The sequence below is a fragment of the Nipponia nippon genome, unplaced genomic scaffold (assembly GCF_047370975.1).
Source record: "Nipponia nippon isolate SJK-2023a ecotype South Korea unplaced genomic scaffold, ASM4737097v1 scaffold_10, whole genome shotgun sequence".
Lineage (NCBI taxonomy): Eukaryota > Metazoa > Chordata > Aves > Pelecaniformes > Threskiornithidae > Nipponia > Nipponia nippon.
In genome coordinates this window covers 29953911-29970917 of record NW_028262291.1, presented here as the reverse complement: position 1 = coordinate 29970917, position 17007 = coordinate 29953911, and the positions used below count along the sequence as shown (strand labels likewise).

General features: G+C 40.1%; 2 protein-coding genes across 2 annotated transcripts in view; one reads left to right on the top strand and one right to left on the bottom strand.

The window, feature by feature from the left end:
- The window catches only part of LOC104020445 (acyl-coenzyme A thioesterase 1), a 126243-nt gene that overhangs the window by 14961 nt on the left and 94275 nt on the right, over window positions 1-17007 (bottom strand). The gene's annotated exons all lie outside the window — the stretch shown is intronic.
- SPTBN5 (spectrin beta, non-erythrocytic 5) overlaps window positions 1-17007 on the top strand; it is a 108270-nt gene that overhangs the window by 70226 nt on the left and 21037 nt on the right. The window contains exons 42-54 of the mRNA XM_009473764.2: window positions 1217-1335; window positions 1833-1947; window positions 2948-3061; window positions 4615-4736; window positions 5380-5542; window positions 7482-7670; window positions 8684-8761; window positions 10209-10381; window positions 11447-11537; window positions 12175-12321; window positions 13890-14027; window positions 14739-14995; window positions 15165-15351. Of these exons, the coding sequence (XP_009472039.2) occupies window positions 1217-1335; window positions 1833-1947; window positions 2948-3061; window positions 4615-4736; window positions 5380-5542; window positions 7482-7670; window positions 8684-8761; window positions 10209-10381; window positions 11447-11537; window positions 12175-12321; window positions 13890-14027; window positions 14739-14995; window positions 15165-15351 (1893 nt within the window). The remainder of the gene's footprint in view (window positions 1-1216; window positions 1336-1832; window positions 1948-2947; window positions 3062-4614; window positions 4737-5379; window positions 5543-7481; window positions 7671-8683; window positions 8762-10208; window positions 10382-11446; window positions 11538-12174; window positions 12322-13889; window positions 14028-14738; window positions 14996-15164; window positions 15352-17007) is intronic.

Genomic DNA, 17007 nt, shown 5'->3' with positions numbered 1-17007 from the left:
TACAAATGGAGTCAATGCCTCCATTAACAGTGTGCTGGCATCTTGCAGCTGTGCTTCTACTACACCAGTGATTAATGTCTCCCTGTTAAACTTGTGATTTACTGGTCTTAGAAAAATAGAGAATGTTTTTGAATCTTGGAGCAGTGTTCAGTGTTGGCCATCAGTCATGCTCCAAAAGAACAATTATTCCACTATAGTCCAGATTATATGTGCAATGTGCAAATATTATCCTTTCTATGGTATGTACATAGGAAGCAATTTGCCTTGAAGACTTAGCTTACCTTTTAAAATGCAGTGATGTTACTTTAGAAGACAACACAATGGCACAGGTTGTCTGGGTTTCTCAAGGCTCTACGGATTTTAAGCCTGTTGTTCACAGTACAGCAGGCACATCTGGGGTTGTTCAGCCTGGAGAAGAGAAGGCTGTGGGGAGACCTTATTGTGGCCTTTCAATACTTAAAGGGGGCTTATAAGAAAGACAGACTTTTTAGCAGGGCCAATAGCGATAGGACAAGGGGTAATGGTTTTAAACTAAAAGAGGGAAGATTCAGACTAGATATAAGGAAGAAATTTTTTACGATGAGGGTAGTGAAACACTGGAATGGGTTGCCCAGAGAGGTGGTAGATGCCCCATCCTTGGAAACATTCAAGGACAGGCTGGATGGGGCTCTGAGCAACCTGATTTAGTTGTAGATGTCCCTGCCAATTGCAGGGGGGAGGGACTAGATGACCTTTAAAGGTCTCTTCCATCACAAAACATTCTATGATTCTATGATCTGGACAGAAGCCTATCTCGAAAAAACAGTGAGTAGGCCTAGGAGCCACATGTCACTACCTGTTTGACAGAGGAACAATTTGCCACACATCAGCTGTTCCACAGCAGCCACCTATGTAACCAGCAACTGCCCCTATGTTCCTTCAATAGACGAGCCCCTGTTGGAATGCCTGGCTTAGAAATTAAGCTCTGAGGGTCCTCGTCTAGACCTAGATCATTGCTGTATCTATAGTCATTAATGTCCTTTCTTGCCTTTGCTGTCTTCTCATCAGGGACTGGTAACACCGACAGTTGTAGTAGAGCAACCCCCATGTGTCTGAAATGTTTGATAATGAGATAAAACTCTTGCTTGTTGCTGTTACTGTTGTTTTTCATGTCTCAGTGGAAAAGTCAATCACAAGCATTTCAAACACATACTTTGTTCCTTTTCTAACTTTACAGGAGATGACAGTGGATGACGCTCACATCAGGGCTATCAATGCCCTGGCCATGAAACTGGAGAGACAGAACAAGGAAGAAACAAAGACAATATATGAGCGCCGGAAGCACCTCAATGAGAAGTGAGTATGCTTTTAAAGCTTCTGTGTAAAGCAAAAACAAGAAGGGAAGATTAGGTGTCTTGGGCTGGGATAAATGGAGGAATTGCAACATATATTTTCTTCTTTAACATCATGACTACCAAACATCAGGCACTGGAGTTGTCTTTCAGGACTCTCAGAGCATTTAGCCAGAAGGATTTCTAATCCAGCAGGGCCAAAGTCATGTTTCTAGCCTTGGGGGCAAATATGCTGTTTCACAGCACTTTACACACTAGATCCATGAAGCTAAGACAATTCCATCTGTTCACATAGTTGTCCTGGTGAAGTGCATATTTATTTTGCTACTTCACAGCCCACTAGCTAAGAACCAAAAGCATGAAGATAAGGATTGTGAGGTTATTGGGAGTTTAAGGAAACTGGATAGGTACTTTTTAGGTTTTAAGCCCCATGCCATCCTGAAAACTTGGAATAAATATAACCTCTGAAATACACCTCTAAAATATTCTTTTCAATAAAAGGTGGAACAGTTTCCATGGTAACCTGAATGCATACAGGAAGAAGTTAGAGGGAGCCCTAGAGATTCATGCCTTAATCAGAGAAATTGATGACATCACAGAGAGAATTACTGAGAAGGTGAGTTCTCTGATTTTGATTAATTGAAATGGGAAAATGTTCTATTTTGCTAACAGTGATAAACACAGGCATGCCAGTTGATAGAGAGATACTGAGTATCCAGCAGTGACCTTTGATAGCTGTCTGTGTATCAAGTTTGCATCTCTTTCAGACAGCGCTGGGCCAAGTCAGTTCTGAATACCAAAAGTCAGTTAGCTGAGCTACCATAGAGCTTTTTTCTGAATTATCTACTTAGCTTGAATATAGCAGCTTCTAGTGTTCCAAATTCAAAGCTAATTCGTTCAACACTAGCTTGCATATCTCTCCCTGCTGTGCAATGCAGATATATTAAATTTGCAACTTTGAAAAGTTGTATAAAAATCATGTTCATTCAGAAAATGAAGGTAAAAATGCCTATCCTGGATTATAATTTTGAGATTAATAGAAGAAAAAGGCTATATAAAAACTAATTATTTCATCCACATAACTAATGATATTAATTTAACTGTCAGTCAGTAGGCAGGTACATAGTGGTACTACTTAAGGTTACAAGGCTGTTGGTTTGAAATTTATATAACAACTTTTATGAATGTATTTCTTCATTGTCTGGGATTTCGTTTCTGGTAGGATTCTGAGGGTCAATTTTATTTTCCATATTTTCGTAAAACACACTTGAAAATTTCTGTGCCACAATTTAATGGGAAATATTTGACTGGTTTGGTATACGGAAAAAAAGGGAAAAGAAAGATTGAGAAATGTAGGGAAGCATTTCCTGTCTGTTTTATATGTGAATGGCCAGAGGCACCTTAAGTAGGATTGAGACTGTTCAAAGAGTTGCAAATTCTTATTCCATCTCTGTAAGAAGTGCAGACAAAGTACCCTGTTGATATTTAACAAGACAATAAGAAAATTCAGATGGCAATACAAGGAAGGGAAGGAGGAGACTATCTGAAAGAATTAAGATATGATCCTTTTGCTTTTTGTCATCTTCACCATTTGCACATCCTATTGCCCCCTCCAGAGTGTACTGATACAAGCACTGGATTATGGGAAAGATGTGGAAAGTGTGGAAAACCTGATTCGAAGGCATGAAGAGATGGAAAGAGAAATCAGCATTATTAAGTCCAAAATGGAGGTAAGAAGTGGGGAAGTACAGACGATACTGTAAAAAAGTTCATTTTTTCTTCTTGGAAACATGGTGCAAAGATCAGTGTGACTCTTCAGATTCATTAATATGAATTGCACTGCAATGCAACCGCAGCACAGATTTCTTCTCAGTAAAATACTGTGCTGCTTAATCCTACTTGTGTCGAATGTTATTCTTCCTGATGCACCAAATCTGAGAAGTCCCTTTTTAACGTTAGCTGATTCTCTGGTCCTCACCTACAAGCCAAATTGGACTGTCTTATATCTTTTGGAAAGTGTGGAATCCAAATTTAACTCTTCATCTTTCCCACAGTTTCTGTACTGACTTGAACCAAAATCGTGACTAGTTCTGTTTAGAACTAAAATGCAAAACCCACAGTGCACATAGTTTTCTGACGTAGACATCAAAACCAGAAATCTTAGGTTATAATTGCCTGCCTGATCAGCTCTGACTTTTGTAAAATGGCCAGTTTGCATCGTTTAGGACTAATCTTGAGCATTAAATATGGGTCTGAGCTCCTGTGTAATTGCATACTCTTAATAAAAAGAAAGGTTTTCAGCTGAACCACAGTAGTGGAAATCCTATGACTGCCTCTCATGGTTTTCACTGTTGGCCAGTGTGTTAAGCCTTTTCATACAGAAAATATTTTTGCAAACTTTCTCTAAACTTTTTCTTCACAATAGTATGCAAATGGTGACAATATGTGTGATACCTTCACACATTGTGACTTCGTTAGCTAATTCTCACATGAAATGCGGGTGATTACTAGTCAGCATTCCACAGATAGCATTAGCAAGGCTGTATGGGGGAGTGCTGCATGGAAACAAAGATGAGCAAGGTTTGGGTTTGTTTGGGTTTTTTTTATGCTGCCACAAATACCGTGTACAAAGTATAATATCTGTACTTTTCTTATGAATTAAAACCAGCCTGGCATATTCTCCTTTCCGCACAATTAAAATTCTTCATTTTCATCAACTTGATGGAGTTTTAAAAGAAAGATACCAACTTTAAACCCGGGTTTGTGAGTGTTCATTACTGTTTATCAGGCTGTGTTAAGGAAAACAGCATCAACTAGAAGTCTACACTGAAAGTAGTGTTTTGATGCTGCTGTTAGCTGAAATAGATACAAACAATTTTTGAGTCTTCTGCTGAAAGGCAAATCTGGTTGCTTCTGTGTACTACCATATTTTCATGGCTTTTGTTACCCATCTTAGTTACATTAAGGTAATAAAAGTTACAATTAACACTTCCTTTTCCTGTATATTTGTCCCTATTCTGCAAAACTACCTTCTTAATTGTAAAGTAGCATTTGTGCATGTGAAGCAACACACACATCTCTTTCTTCACATGGATGATTGCTCATGAATGCGTATGTATTCTTTGTGCATATAACAAGTCCCTTTGTATACTTTGTTATTGTAATTTAAGTACCTGTTTTTGAAAACTGGGATCTTAAAATGAACTACTTTTCCTGAAAGGGAAACTCAGGAACAAATATAAGCATTTGGCATAAATTCACCCCACTATAAATCTCTTCCCAGTCATTGGAATTGGAATCTTTCCGCCTTTCCACAAGGAATCCATCCATAAATGACAAACTGACTATGAAGCAAAAGGAGATGAAAAACAACTGGCTACAACTCCAGGGACAGGCCAAACAAAGGTAAAGACTTCTAGTGGTATGAATAGTTCTCAGCAGGAGCAAAGCTGCTCCCTGGGGTCTCAAATCTACTTTCCAGGGGCCCTTTAAAGGTTTTTGAGGATCCTTTACAAAGTTTAGACAGGCAGCTAAGGCACCTGCATTGGAACAAGTGTGACTTGGTACAAGAAAAGTTCCCCTGATGTGACTTTGGAAAACTAGTACAATGAGTTTGTGGCTTATCCCACTATATAATATTACTAAAATGCCTCCAGGCTATCAGATTAAATCTATCATGAAGCCTTTGTGAAACACTTATTTTTGGATGGTTCTAGAAGATTTTTTTTCCTTGAATCTTTTGAAAACAAGAAAAGCTTGGGCCTGAGCTGTAATCATTGCTGGAAGCAACAGCTATGAAGGCTTTTTCACTTTTCTTGTTGTAATGAACTGATGTAGAAAATAAGGTAAACATGTTGTTTCCAAGGCAGTGTGCATCTCCTGTGATTTTGGTTTAACATAAGGACTATTAGGAGCTGTAAGGGAAAGCTAGGAGTCTTGAATTCACTTCATTTGACTTCTCCTAGGATACCTTCTTCTGCAAATGGGGAGGGAGAGGCAACTAGATAATTCTGTGTTGGATAATGCTTAACTGCACATTGTGTGGCAGGAAGGAGAAGCTGGCAGCCTCGTATCAGTTGCAGAAGTTTAACTTGGAGATGAAGGAGATGCTAGATTGGACCCAAAACATCAGAGGCTTAATGGAAGCAGGGGGACTTCCTAAAAGTGCAAATGAAGCAGAAAGCATGATTGAGGAGCATCAGGAGAGAAAGGCAAGTATCATCATTGCTTCCAATTGAACATACTGGGAATCTTTCCCATGGGAATTAATTGCTGCAGACACAGCAGAATTTTGCTGCATGTGTCTGTCAATAACATGGTGAAAAGACTGTTGTCAGTAACATGGTGAAAAGACTGTTTTCAATAACAGGCTAGGGCCAGAAGTCTCCTATGTATTGACAGAACTCTATCCCATGGGCTGTTTGGCAGCTCGTGTCTCTGCAAAAAGTCTCAGAAAGCCCCATTAGTTCTCACCTGTACTACTGTCCAACCCTGTAGGTAAAAAGCTGGTTCAGTACCAAAACGTGCTCACTGCCAATCTCTTTATTTGGATTGCCAAAAAGTTAATGCCAGTTAATTCTAGCCTTAAGTTAGATTTTGTCATGCAAACTCCATTTGCCTGAGAGGAAAATAAAAACAGCAGTTTCTCTCACACAAGACAGTAAATTACCATTGGATGGTACTACACATTGAGTTCTGAAACACTTCATATCCCAGTACTAATTACTACACAATCTTTTGGCAGCTAATTTGGCTAATATTTTTGGTGGATTTTCTAAAAGGAGTGATACTGTTAATTAACCTTAGAAAAAAGTTAATATTTTACTTTTTCCCAAGCATCATAGCTATCTTTCAGCTGTGTTACCTTTTCGTTGCATTTATGTTACTTTTTCTAAAAATCATGACCCCAGAATCATGACTAATAACCATAATAACTTTGTGGGTCCCATTATTGGCACAAATAGTTTGTAGATTCTGATTCATTTTCTAGACTTGAATTTGAAGTATGAAGTACATGAAGTCCCCTCCTTTTTCAGAGTCTTCCATTTTAACAATGCTCTCTCATGTCACAGACTTAACAATGTTTTTGTTGATAATTAATTCTTTGTCACAATAGAAATACCCCAAACCACTGATGTAGTGTACTTTAAATTTAGATGGTAACAAGATCTAAGTCTTTAATATCTGTTAGTAAAGGAACCCAAAAGGCTTTAAGGAGATAGTCACACAGAAAAGGAGGAATCCAGGCAATATGTTCTTTTGTATTGGGTTGACTAAACTAAAATTACAGACAAGAGAAGAAAAATGGACGTTTTTTTTTTCATTCAGGTTAGTGGCTCAAACCAAAGTCCTTAGGAGATACTAGAGTTGAACACAAGATGCTAATCTGAATAAAAAAAATAGAACAGCTATCTTACAGCTGTGTTATCTATGACTGGGCAACACCACCCCCAAAAAAAGCCCTAAAACCAGCAGTTCTAATTTCAGACATTTAATAGTACATGCCATAGTTTTTAAAGTGGTTTATGAGTTAATACATGGTATTCCTTCAGCACATGGTTATTTTTATTTTGAAATCATTTACATTAGGAATTCCACATTCAGTTTGCAGGGGTCATAGTTGCTTGTAATGCTTTCACTTTCAGGATTCAATATGTAGGCATAACTGATTCCTCAGACCAGGTGAAAAAGTTAAATGTATTTCATTTTAACATCACAAAATAAAGTAAACCCATGTCTTTAATGCAATAAGCTGATGCTGACTTATTTGGCAGGAGAGGAAAAATTCTACGCACTGCTTCTCGTAAGAATCACCTTTATGTAGGAAGACTGAGGGGGATATGGTATTATGGATGTTCAGAACTGTGTTCATTTCTATCTAAGCATTTTCTAATCTGTTTCTAATTTAATCCCAATTTTGATTTGTAGAAGACTAGCTGTTGCTAGAGCAATAAAGTCATTTATTGTCCACGTTTATTTTCACTTAGGCATTTCTATGCTCTTTCAGTAACATATCTCAAAGATGAATGATTTTTCCATACAAATATTAGTGTTGGAAAGTTACGGCCCATATTCTTCCTCTTAAGGCTTGTATTCTGAATAACTGGGATTCTGTAAACCCTTGACATCAATCTTAGTAATATATTTTAGGAAGAGATTGAAGCACGAGCAGAAAGATTCAACTCTCTCAGTAACTATGGTCAAGAACTTGCCAATTCTGGTCACTATGCAACCCCTGAGATTCACCAGTCCCTCTCCAGACTACAGCAAGCCTGGTCTGAATTGATCCAAGCATGGCAGGAGCAATATATAAAATTGCTTCAGGCACAAGATTTACAGGTGAGTAAAAAGACATTCAACAGAGAATGCACATGCCACTGACAACTTTTCTCAGTATAAACAGCGAATTTATAAGATGGTATAATGAAAGATACGCTAATAATACCCAATGTTTAATGTATATTTCACCGGTTTCCAGAAGGCATGCTGAGGGCCAATCACATTCAGTGGTGGCAGGACTTTTAGAACTTGTACCTTTACAAATCAAAGAAATTTCTGTGGAATATGTGCTCATATGTTTTTCAAAGGCTATAAAGCTTAGCAAAATTTGGTCAAACTCTCATGAAGCTGGCAAAAGGCACATACTTAAAATGGAACATCACTACTCTACCATATTCTATAACCTCCCCCATAAAACATGGAGGTATGCAAGTATTTAAAAAAAAATTATCTGAAGAAAAATTTAGCATGGACAGAATACTGTATTTTTCCCTGCTTTTTTCTAAGAAAAGAACTGTTTTGGCTGCAGTTTTACAGAAATACTTCCCTGTAACAGTCATCTCACTTACAAAATTTCTGCTCAAATGCCTTGTTGGCAAAAGTTAGAAATAACTGAAATGGAGATTTTTACAATGGGGAATGTCAAGTACCTTAAATAACAGCTGGTGCTACTAGTCCCATCTAAAAAGCTATATGAGAACTTAAACCATATGGTAAAGGCTGCTTTCATGCTTCTTTATATATTACATTCTACTTATTTCAGGCCATGTTACCATCCTTTTTATTGGCCAGTTACCTTACACAGCACCCTCTACACTACTAGCAAACAAGCTACAAGTACTTGTATTGTATTCTATGTCTTAGACAAAAAGAAATAATTATATTATAAAGGAGAAAGTTACAATAATGTTACACATGTGGTTTTTGTAGCATCTAATGCTTATTGCCATCCAGTGCTATGCAGTTAATTTTTGGAATAGCCCTGGAAGTTTGTTTTTTTCAGCATACTCTGCCAAAGTCAGGTTTGCCTCTGTTTTACACCATGTTTATGACTGTTTTTTTTCCCGGTACAGAAATTCTATGGCTATGTGGAACAGACTGAGAGCTGGCTCAGCAGCAAAGAGGCTTTCCTAGCCAATGAGGACTTAGGGGTAGGTGCTCTGAGAAATTACAATTTTCTCTGCAATCGGTCTGGAGGAAAGGGAGCTGTGAACTACGATGATGTGCTCGGAACCTTTCTGTGATCTTTCTCCTTCCTAAGTTACTGCTCCATCTTGTTGATGGTTTAAGATCAGATTTCATTCCTTGATACTTTACAGAGGATAGAATTCTCAGCCCCAAGAGTGATGAAACAGCCCAACTACTCCGATTATAGCAGGAAAATGAGACTGCATCTCTCTAACTGGTCATATCTGACCCAAATACATTTATCAGCAGTGTGCAAGTCATCACCGCTGTCACTGCTGACATACCCAGTGTAGCTTTAAATTACCTGTCTCAGGTACCAGTAACACTGCAATAACTGAAACCACAGACTGATGCATGGCTTGCAAAAACTATGCAGGATGCTGGATATATGTTCTGATACTTAGCTTACCCTGCACCTTGTATAGGTAGTGCTACCAAATTAGTTGTCTCTGCAGGAATTACAATTACATCTCAGAGTTCAGTGTAGACATAGTTGGTACAAAAGGTATGAAAAACATATAATGTTAGTGGCTGGTGTCTGTCTCTGTAATTTTCAGCCTGGAGGTATGTATTTACAGTCCCTCGATTGAAGTATATGAGACTTAGAAGGAGCCACCCATTTTCCAGTCATGTTTAGCTCAGTGATGCACAGAAAATGCTCTGTAAGTACTTTCCCTTCCAATGACTCCTGTAAGCACCCAGAAGGTTAGATTTTTTTTTTTTTCTGACCCATTTGATGTGAGCTTTATTGCTTCCTTTAGAATAGTAGGAAAGCAGAGTTTATTGTAGTAACAACATTTTGACACCATTGATTCTAAAATTAAAAGTGCAGAGGGGTGCTGAAAAGAGAACTCTGAGTCATTAAGCTTGGGATTCACAAATGTTACAAGAAGTCAAATTCTGTGTTTCGCTCCAGATTAACTGTAATGTCAGACTTAAGTCCTCAAATTCAAATCTGGATCTGAGCTCTTCCAAATTCCATGGGTTGGAACCGAGGCTCTAATTTTAATCTCTTTCTGTGACATATTTGTTCACTTAACTCTGATCTCAGTTTGGCATCCCACATTTGCTTCCAAAATAGCATCTGTGTTAAGACTGATTTACAATTAGGAGCCGATGCTTTATCTCTTGAGAAGTGATATGTTCTATGCAGCACAACAATATGTAGGAGAAGCTAAGCATCCAGCAGTTAGTTCAGTCTTGATCCTGAAATAATGGCCTCGGACCATGCATAGAACATTCTTTAGGCCCGAAGTCTCAGATTCAATGGCCAATAAATTTCAAAGACCAATAAATTTTCTTGACAACCTGCAAATGTGGAGTGAATGCCATTTAGCTTCTGGATTATCAGTGTTGTGGATGGAAAAACTCTTGACTGAAAGCAGATTCACTTTGTTGAATTCTATCCAGGACTCAGTGTCTAGTGTGGAGAGCCTACAGAGGAAACACATGCAGTTTGAAAAAGCCCTGGAAGCTCAGATGGAGAAAATTGATGAGATGGCTTCATTTGCTCAGCAGCTAACGCAGAACAAGCATTATGACTTGGACAACATCACCAACAGATGCCAGGCTGTTCTTAGGAGGTGAAGTCAAACCCTTCCCATGTCAGCCACCCATCTCTTTTGTAATGAGACTCTCCCCATGTGACTAATATCTTTAAATGTTTTAAGAGAACCATAAACTGGTTTGCATTTACTCAACTTTGCGCCTTGCCCTGTGGTCTTGCCAAATTGGCCTGACTCTACTCAATATTTCATTAGGAGGTTTCCAAAATACAGTTAAGTGGAGGGGGAGCGGGATTCAGAAGGCAGCAGTTTTCCTGTAATTCTGTATCCTGGCCTGGCCTTAGGGACAGTGCTGCAAACAAAAGACAGAGGCCTGCTGTGCCATTAAATACTTCATTATTATTAAATACCATCAAGAAAGGTCATTTGCTACACAACTGCTTTTTCACTGCTCTAATGGGGTTGATCTTAAAGCCCTGCTCAAATTATCTACTAGGGCATTTGCAGTTTTTCTGATCAGATCTTGCCCTTTCATGTGAATTACTTTATTTCTCCTAACACATTGTGTATTGTTCATCTAAAATAAATGCTGACAGTAGAAGCAGCTGTATTCAGTGCTATGGTAGATGAAAAAAGACACATGAAATTTACAAAGAGACATTGGAGATCCCTTATGATTAAAGTGAACATATGAATTTATTAATATGATCAAACTATCTCATGCCTGCATTAATATGGATAAAGTGCTGCAGATCCACATTTGGAAAAAAGATGAAAGGATGGTGTAGCTTTGGTTTATCAGCAACAAATACCATCATACTCACAGGCTTTCCATATAAGAAACATGCTGAGTTTTTGTTCTCTTGCAACCCTGAAAGGCAATAATGGTGATTCCTAGAGGCAGATATCACATATATAGAATTTGTGTGTACTTTAAACATACCTATCTGCTAGTAATCCTTCCTATAGTGTCCTGAGCGTCTTCTCTGACAGTCCAAATCATGGGAGGCTGCATATTATGGACAGTTCCCTCCTAGAGAATGGAGGGTTAGATCATGTGTGCTTTAGAAATGAAAACTGACAACCCTTATCCTGTCTAATTCACTCTGTGGCTTTTACCTCACACATCTGTCCTCATCTCAGAAAAGAGAAACTGCTGGAGAATGCTGCTGCTCGCAGACATCTGCTAGAGGAATCAAGGCTTCTGCAGAAGTTGCTGAGGAATTCCTTTGAGGTACAATTACACAGGATTCATGGTATTCTGGTTTCTTAAAACATACTGTGCCGCATAGATCTGAATCACTGAAGGGATTTACTGTGAGAAAAATCAAGGAACTGAGTCTGGAATGAGATGATATTGGGAAAGATGAGGATAAGAGTGAAGGGATGTTTTTCAGCTTTCAAGTCACAGCTTCCCTCCAGTCACCAGATGAAAGATCTACTGTGCATTGGACACCAGCAAAACGCAGAAGAAATAAATGCATTAAAAGGGAATGTGCCACCATTTTAAAATTCATGGGAAGAGGCAAATTAGTTCTTTTCCTGTGAGATACTGACAGTGGGTTAGAAATAGGGAGATAATTGCCCTTTCTCCCCCCTGCACACATGTGCCCACACACTTTCTCACTGCATGGGGAATATCTCATGGAGACAGCCTCCTTTCCAGGTAACAGTGCTGGTAAACAGAGATATAGGGGTGACTTCATTATGAAAGATAGGAGGAGCTTAGGGAAGCAAAACCTCAGAAGGACAACTCATTTGTGTCCCCGCTCACCAGTCCCATGTTTTATACATATTAGAGGAGAGCCTGGCAAGTTGGAGCTGAAGAAACACTGAAGGTTTTGTCCACTTCTGTTCTTTCCTCCCCAAAGGTGGCTGCCTGGATCAATGAGAAGAATAGCATTGCCCAGGATGATAGCTGGAAGGATCCAAGCAATCTGCAGACCAAACTACAGAAGCACCAGACTTTCCAAGCAGAGATCATGGCCAATAGAAATCGCCTGGACTCCATCAAATCTGTGAGAGAAGTGGGGTTGATGGCAAGGGGGGGCAACTGGTATGAAAGACTCTGCAGACAGTGTTGAGTTTACAGTGATCTCAAAGGGGAGGGAATCACTGTCCGCCCACTGACATCATTCACGCTGTCTCTGAGGGGACTGGGAATCTTATTCTTTTAGTCCATCAAGAACTTTCTGTGTCCATTGGTTTCTTTCAGCATCTCTCTTACTGTCTAGTGTGAGCTTGCTATCTATATTCACTGCACATGCAGTGGAAAGAGATGGGTTCTTTCAATGAAAGATTCAGTCCACTGACTTTAGGGACTTCTCTCTGGGGTGAATGCCACTTAGAGGTACAGCTGTTTCTTTCCAGCAGGGAACCTAGCTGATTGGATGCACAACTTCAAGAAGTCCGATGAGATGTATCCAACAAAAAGGATCAAGAGTTTTTAAGTGTTGCCTTTGCAGAGACATGCTAGTAGGAGAGATATGAGGGAAGTCTGACAAGCTTTGTCAGATACTTGGCAGAAGCCGTGATCAGCTGATGAGTTTGGAAGGACAGACTGTTACATGTTTATTAACCTTATTTTCAGCACAGCACTTACTAGCTGTATTTTGCAATAGATAACTAAGCATTAAAGGTAGATACCCTCCTTAGACTCACCTGCATCCAGGATTGTAGAAAACCCCCCACTTTTTATTTTTAAAAAAAACTTTTAACCTCCCTGTGTGCAGACACAACAGGGGGGTTAAAGGCTGGAGTTACAATTCTCTCTAAACTAATCTGTTTTTAAAGAGTTGTTTGCACAATCTCTTATTATTTCTTGATGCCCTGTCTTTTTTGTTGGGAATAGCCTTAGTAGTTGCTCTTTAGAAGAAAATTAGCATCTTCTGTCCTGGTATGGCATCATTCTCTTGCTGTGCCTCCTCTTCCCCATTGCAAAATGTAGAAATAGCTCAGTTTAGCTGTCTAAAGCAAACTTGGTCCCAGCTTACGGATACAACCTACAGACTCTTCTACCTGATGGAAGTCTTGCTGTGCACCCTCTACCTCTTCTTCTACCAACCTGTTAAGCATTTGCAGCTCAGGGATTAGAAATGCAGACAGACTTTTATTGCATAATATAGTGGTACAACGGTACATGGTTAAAATAGTTTTATTATCCATAAATAATATAATAAAATAAATAAAACCATAAAATAATAAAACCATTATTATGGTTTTATCTCATACAGTGGTTCACTTGTATGAAATAGTTCTCTCTTAACATGCAAGGAAGGGAATAGAAAAGGACTGGTGGCTGGGCAATCTCAAACAGTGATCACAGAATGTGGGACACCACAGAAAAAATTGAGTGCTTGCAAACTAGGGTTCCTGCCAGCTTTTAGGCAATGTAGCTGTGGTGTAATGAAGATTGTCTTTACCCTTTGTCTTCTGATTTGCCTTCTAGCATTTCAAATAATTTTAGAGGCCAGAAAAACAGGAAAATCAGCTAGTCTGCTAGCAGACTTTGTTTATGGAGGCAAAAGTGATATATTCTGGTGCATTCAGCAAAGGAAGAAAACTTTGACTGTTCTTTCTACTATAGGAAGGGGAGAAGATGCTCCGTGAGAGGCACTATGCCCCTGAAGCCATTCAGTCCAGACTACAAGAAATGGAAGAACTATGGGAGGAACTGCTAGCAAGTTGCCAGGATAAACGGGCCAAGCTGCAGGATGCTTACAAGGTAATACATGGATGCCAGTGGCTGGGTCTTGGTGTCGTTTCCAGAGATAGCACAGCTGCCTTGCTACACGTCTCATCTACAAGTGTGTCACTTGATACAATCAGACCTGATTCAAGAAACTACTAAATGTGGACTGATTGAATGGAATCAGTGGGAGAACTGGAGATCCGTATGGAGGGAAAAGGATTTGTAGGCTATGTTGCCTTCGGCTTTCTGCTGCCAGTTTAGATCAGGATTCCAGAGAGGGATACTGAGGGAAAATGTCTTCAGTCATATAACTCCCTGCATCTGTCCCAATGGCATCTTTTCTCCAACATGTTGAGAAAGAAACCCACAGCTGCTTTTCATTCTTCTAGCTCCAGGTACATGACTTCTCATGACTCTGAGTTTTGCATGGGCTATCAGACACTCTGTGGGTGTAAAATAGAGCTCTCCCTTTAAATGGCTTCCTTTTAAGGTACTGTGTTCATCATTTGTATTTGTGCAACACAAGTAAGATTAGTTCTTGATGTTTTGTGCATCTGTTCTTGCGTTCACTCTGGCTGAATTCTCTTTTTCATTTGGACCACTGTCATATCTGGGAAGAGTTCACTGAGCACTGGGAAGCTTCTCTTTGTTTGCGTGTAATTCTTACTGAAAGTGGCCAAGATTTTTACATCACATAATCTGTCCTAAAGGTTTAAATGACCTTTTCTTCCTGCTTGTCCTCAGGGCCTTCATTTTCAGCGAAGTGTAGAGGATATGGAGAAATGGTTGGAAGATGTGGAAAATGAGTTGAAAGCACCATATAGTAACAATGATCTGGTGGTTTTGAACAGTCATCTGAAGAAACAAGAGGAACTGGAGGAAGATATTGCTGGCCATAGGGACCGGCTGCAAGAGCTTGTGGTCACAGCTCAGCAGTTCCAGAAGGAGAAGCATTTCCTTGCTGATGAACTAGAAGAGAGAGTGGATCAACTGGTGCAGAGGTGTGTGAGTGCCTGCCCTGTCTCCTGCCATTTTTTTTCTTGTTTTTATCAGCGTTTTTCTTCCCTGCATATTTTTTTCTTTCCTTCTCTACATCATTCTGAAAAGAACGTTTTGCATTCATTCCTTATTAATCTGCAGTCCTCATTGGGTTCTCTTTAAAACCTACAGATACAAAAGTCTACGTGATCCTCTGCAGGAGAGACGTGGGAGTCTGGAGGCAAGCAGACTTCAGTACCAGTTCTTCCGAGATGTTGATGAGGAGTTGGCCTGGGTTCATGAGAAGCTCCCCATGGCTTCCTCCAGGGATTATGGCCAATCCCTGGCAACTGTTCAGAGTTTACAAGAAAAGCACCAGGTAATGTCATGTGAGAACCGTTCTCAGTCTTTAGAATCAAAGAGAAAACACGGAATTCAATGTGCCTCTGGCAAACTTCATCTGCTGTGCTATGGCTAACAGGATTCATGATGCCAGGGTTTACTCTTATCTTTGTCTGATAATAATGACATTTTTCAAAGGATATGTCCATGACTTGGCAACATGTGGGATTCCATGCTGCTTATCATTGCAGTGGTGTAGGTACCACACCATATGCTTTTCTGTGGACACATAGGCTCTTTCTGTGAACTGAGTTCAAAAACCTGGCCTTTGCAATACAAAATAGATTTTACAAACTGTGGTGCATGCTGTTATAGCTTCTTTGGGCAACAGATGTCCTAACAAATATGCTTTGAAACTCAGTAAATACATCCAAGCAAGCTAATTGCTCAGATGTCTCAGGATGAGCTCCCAGGAAAACATCTTTCCCCCAAACTCTTTCTACTCTGGAGGGAGGGAGTTGACAGGATATTATGGTGATCCTTAGCCAACTTTCATTCCAGTGGTAGCTTTCAAGATAGCTGCTGAATTATTTCACAAGGTTCAGATGGGCCACCAGAGAAAGCAGTGCCTGGAACACTGTCATCTCAAATACCAATAAAACAGCAGCTGCCTTCCTAATAGTTTTTTAATAAGGAGCACTGTCTCTTTGCAAACATGAGGTGGAAGAAAAAAAATTCCTGCTAAAAGTTTCCAGAAGCTATTGGTATTTAATATTAATAACGACAGCCCATTTAAGTGCCAGATCAAGTGCCTCTGGGGAAAATCTGTGCAATCTGCAATAGGGCTGGGAAAGACAGAATATCTGTGTGTGTGATATATATACCTATAGAGAGAGCAAATGCCCAAGCATATCATAGAATCATAGAATCGTTAAGGTTGGAAAAGACCCTTAAGATTATCGAGTCCAACTGTTAACCTATCACTGCCAAGTCCACCACTAAACCATGTCCTCGAGCACCACATCTACCTGTCTTTTAAATACCTCCAGGGATGGAGACTCCACCACTTCCCTGGGCAGCCTGTTCCAGTGCCTGACTACCCTTTCGGTGAAGAAGTTTTTCCTAATATCCAACCTAAACCTCCCCTGGCGCAGCTTGAGGCCATTTCTTCTCGTCCTATCACTTGTTACTAGGGAGAAGAGGCCGACCCCCACCTCGCTACAACCTCCTTTCAGGCAGTTGTAGAGAGCGATAAGGTCTCCCCTCAGCCTCCTCTTCTCCAGACTAAACAACCCCAGTTCGCTCAGCTGCTCCTCATAAGACTTGTGCTCTAGACCCTTCACCAACTTTGTTGCCCTTCTTTGGACACGCTCCAGCACCTCGATGTCCTTCTTGTAGTGAGGAGCCCAAAACTGAACACAGTACTCGAGGTGTGGCCTCACCAGCGCCGAGTACAGCGGCACTATCACCTCCCTGGTACTGCTGACCACACTATTCTTGATACAGGCCAGGATGCCATTGGCCTTCTTGGCCACCTGAGCACACTGCTGGCTCATGTTCAGGCAGCTGTCAGCCAACACCCCCTGGTCTTTTTCTGCCAGGCAGCTCTCCAGCCACTCCTCCCCAAGCCTGTAACGTTGCATGGGGTTGTTGTGACCCAAGTGCAGGACCCGGCACTGAGCCTTGTTGAATC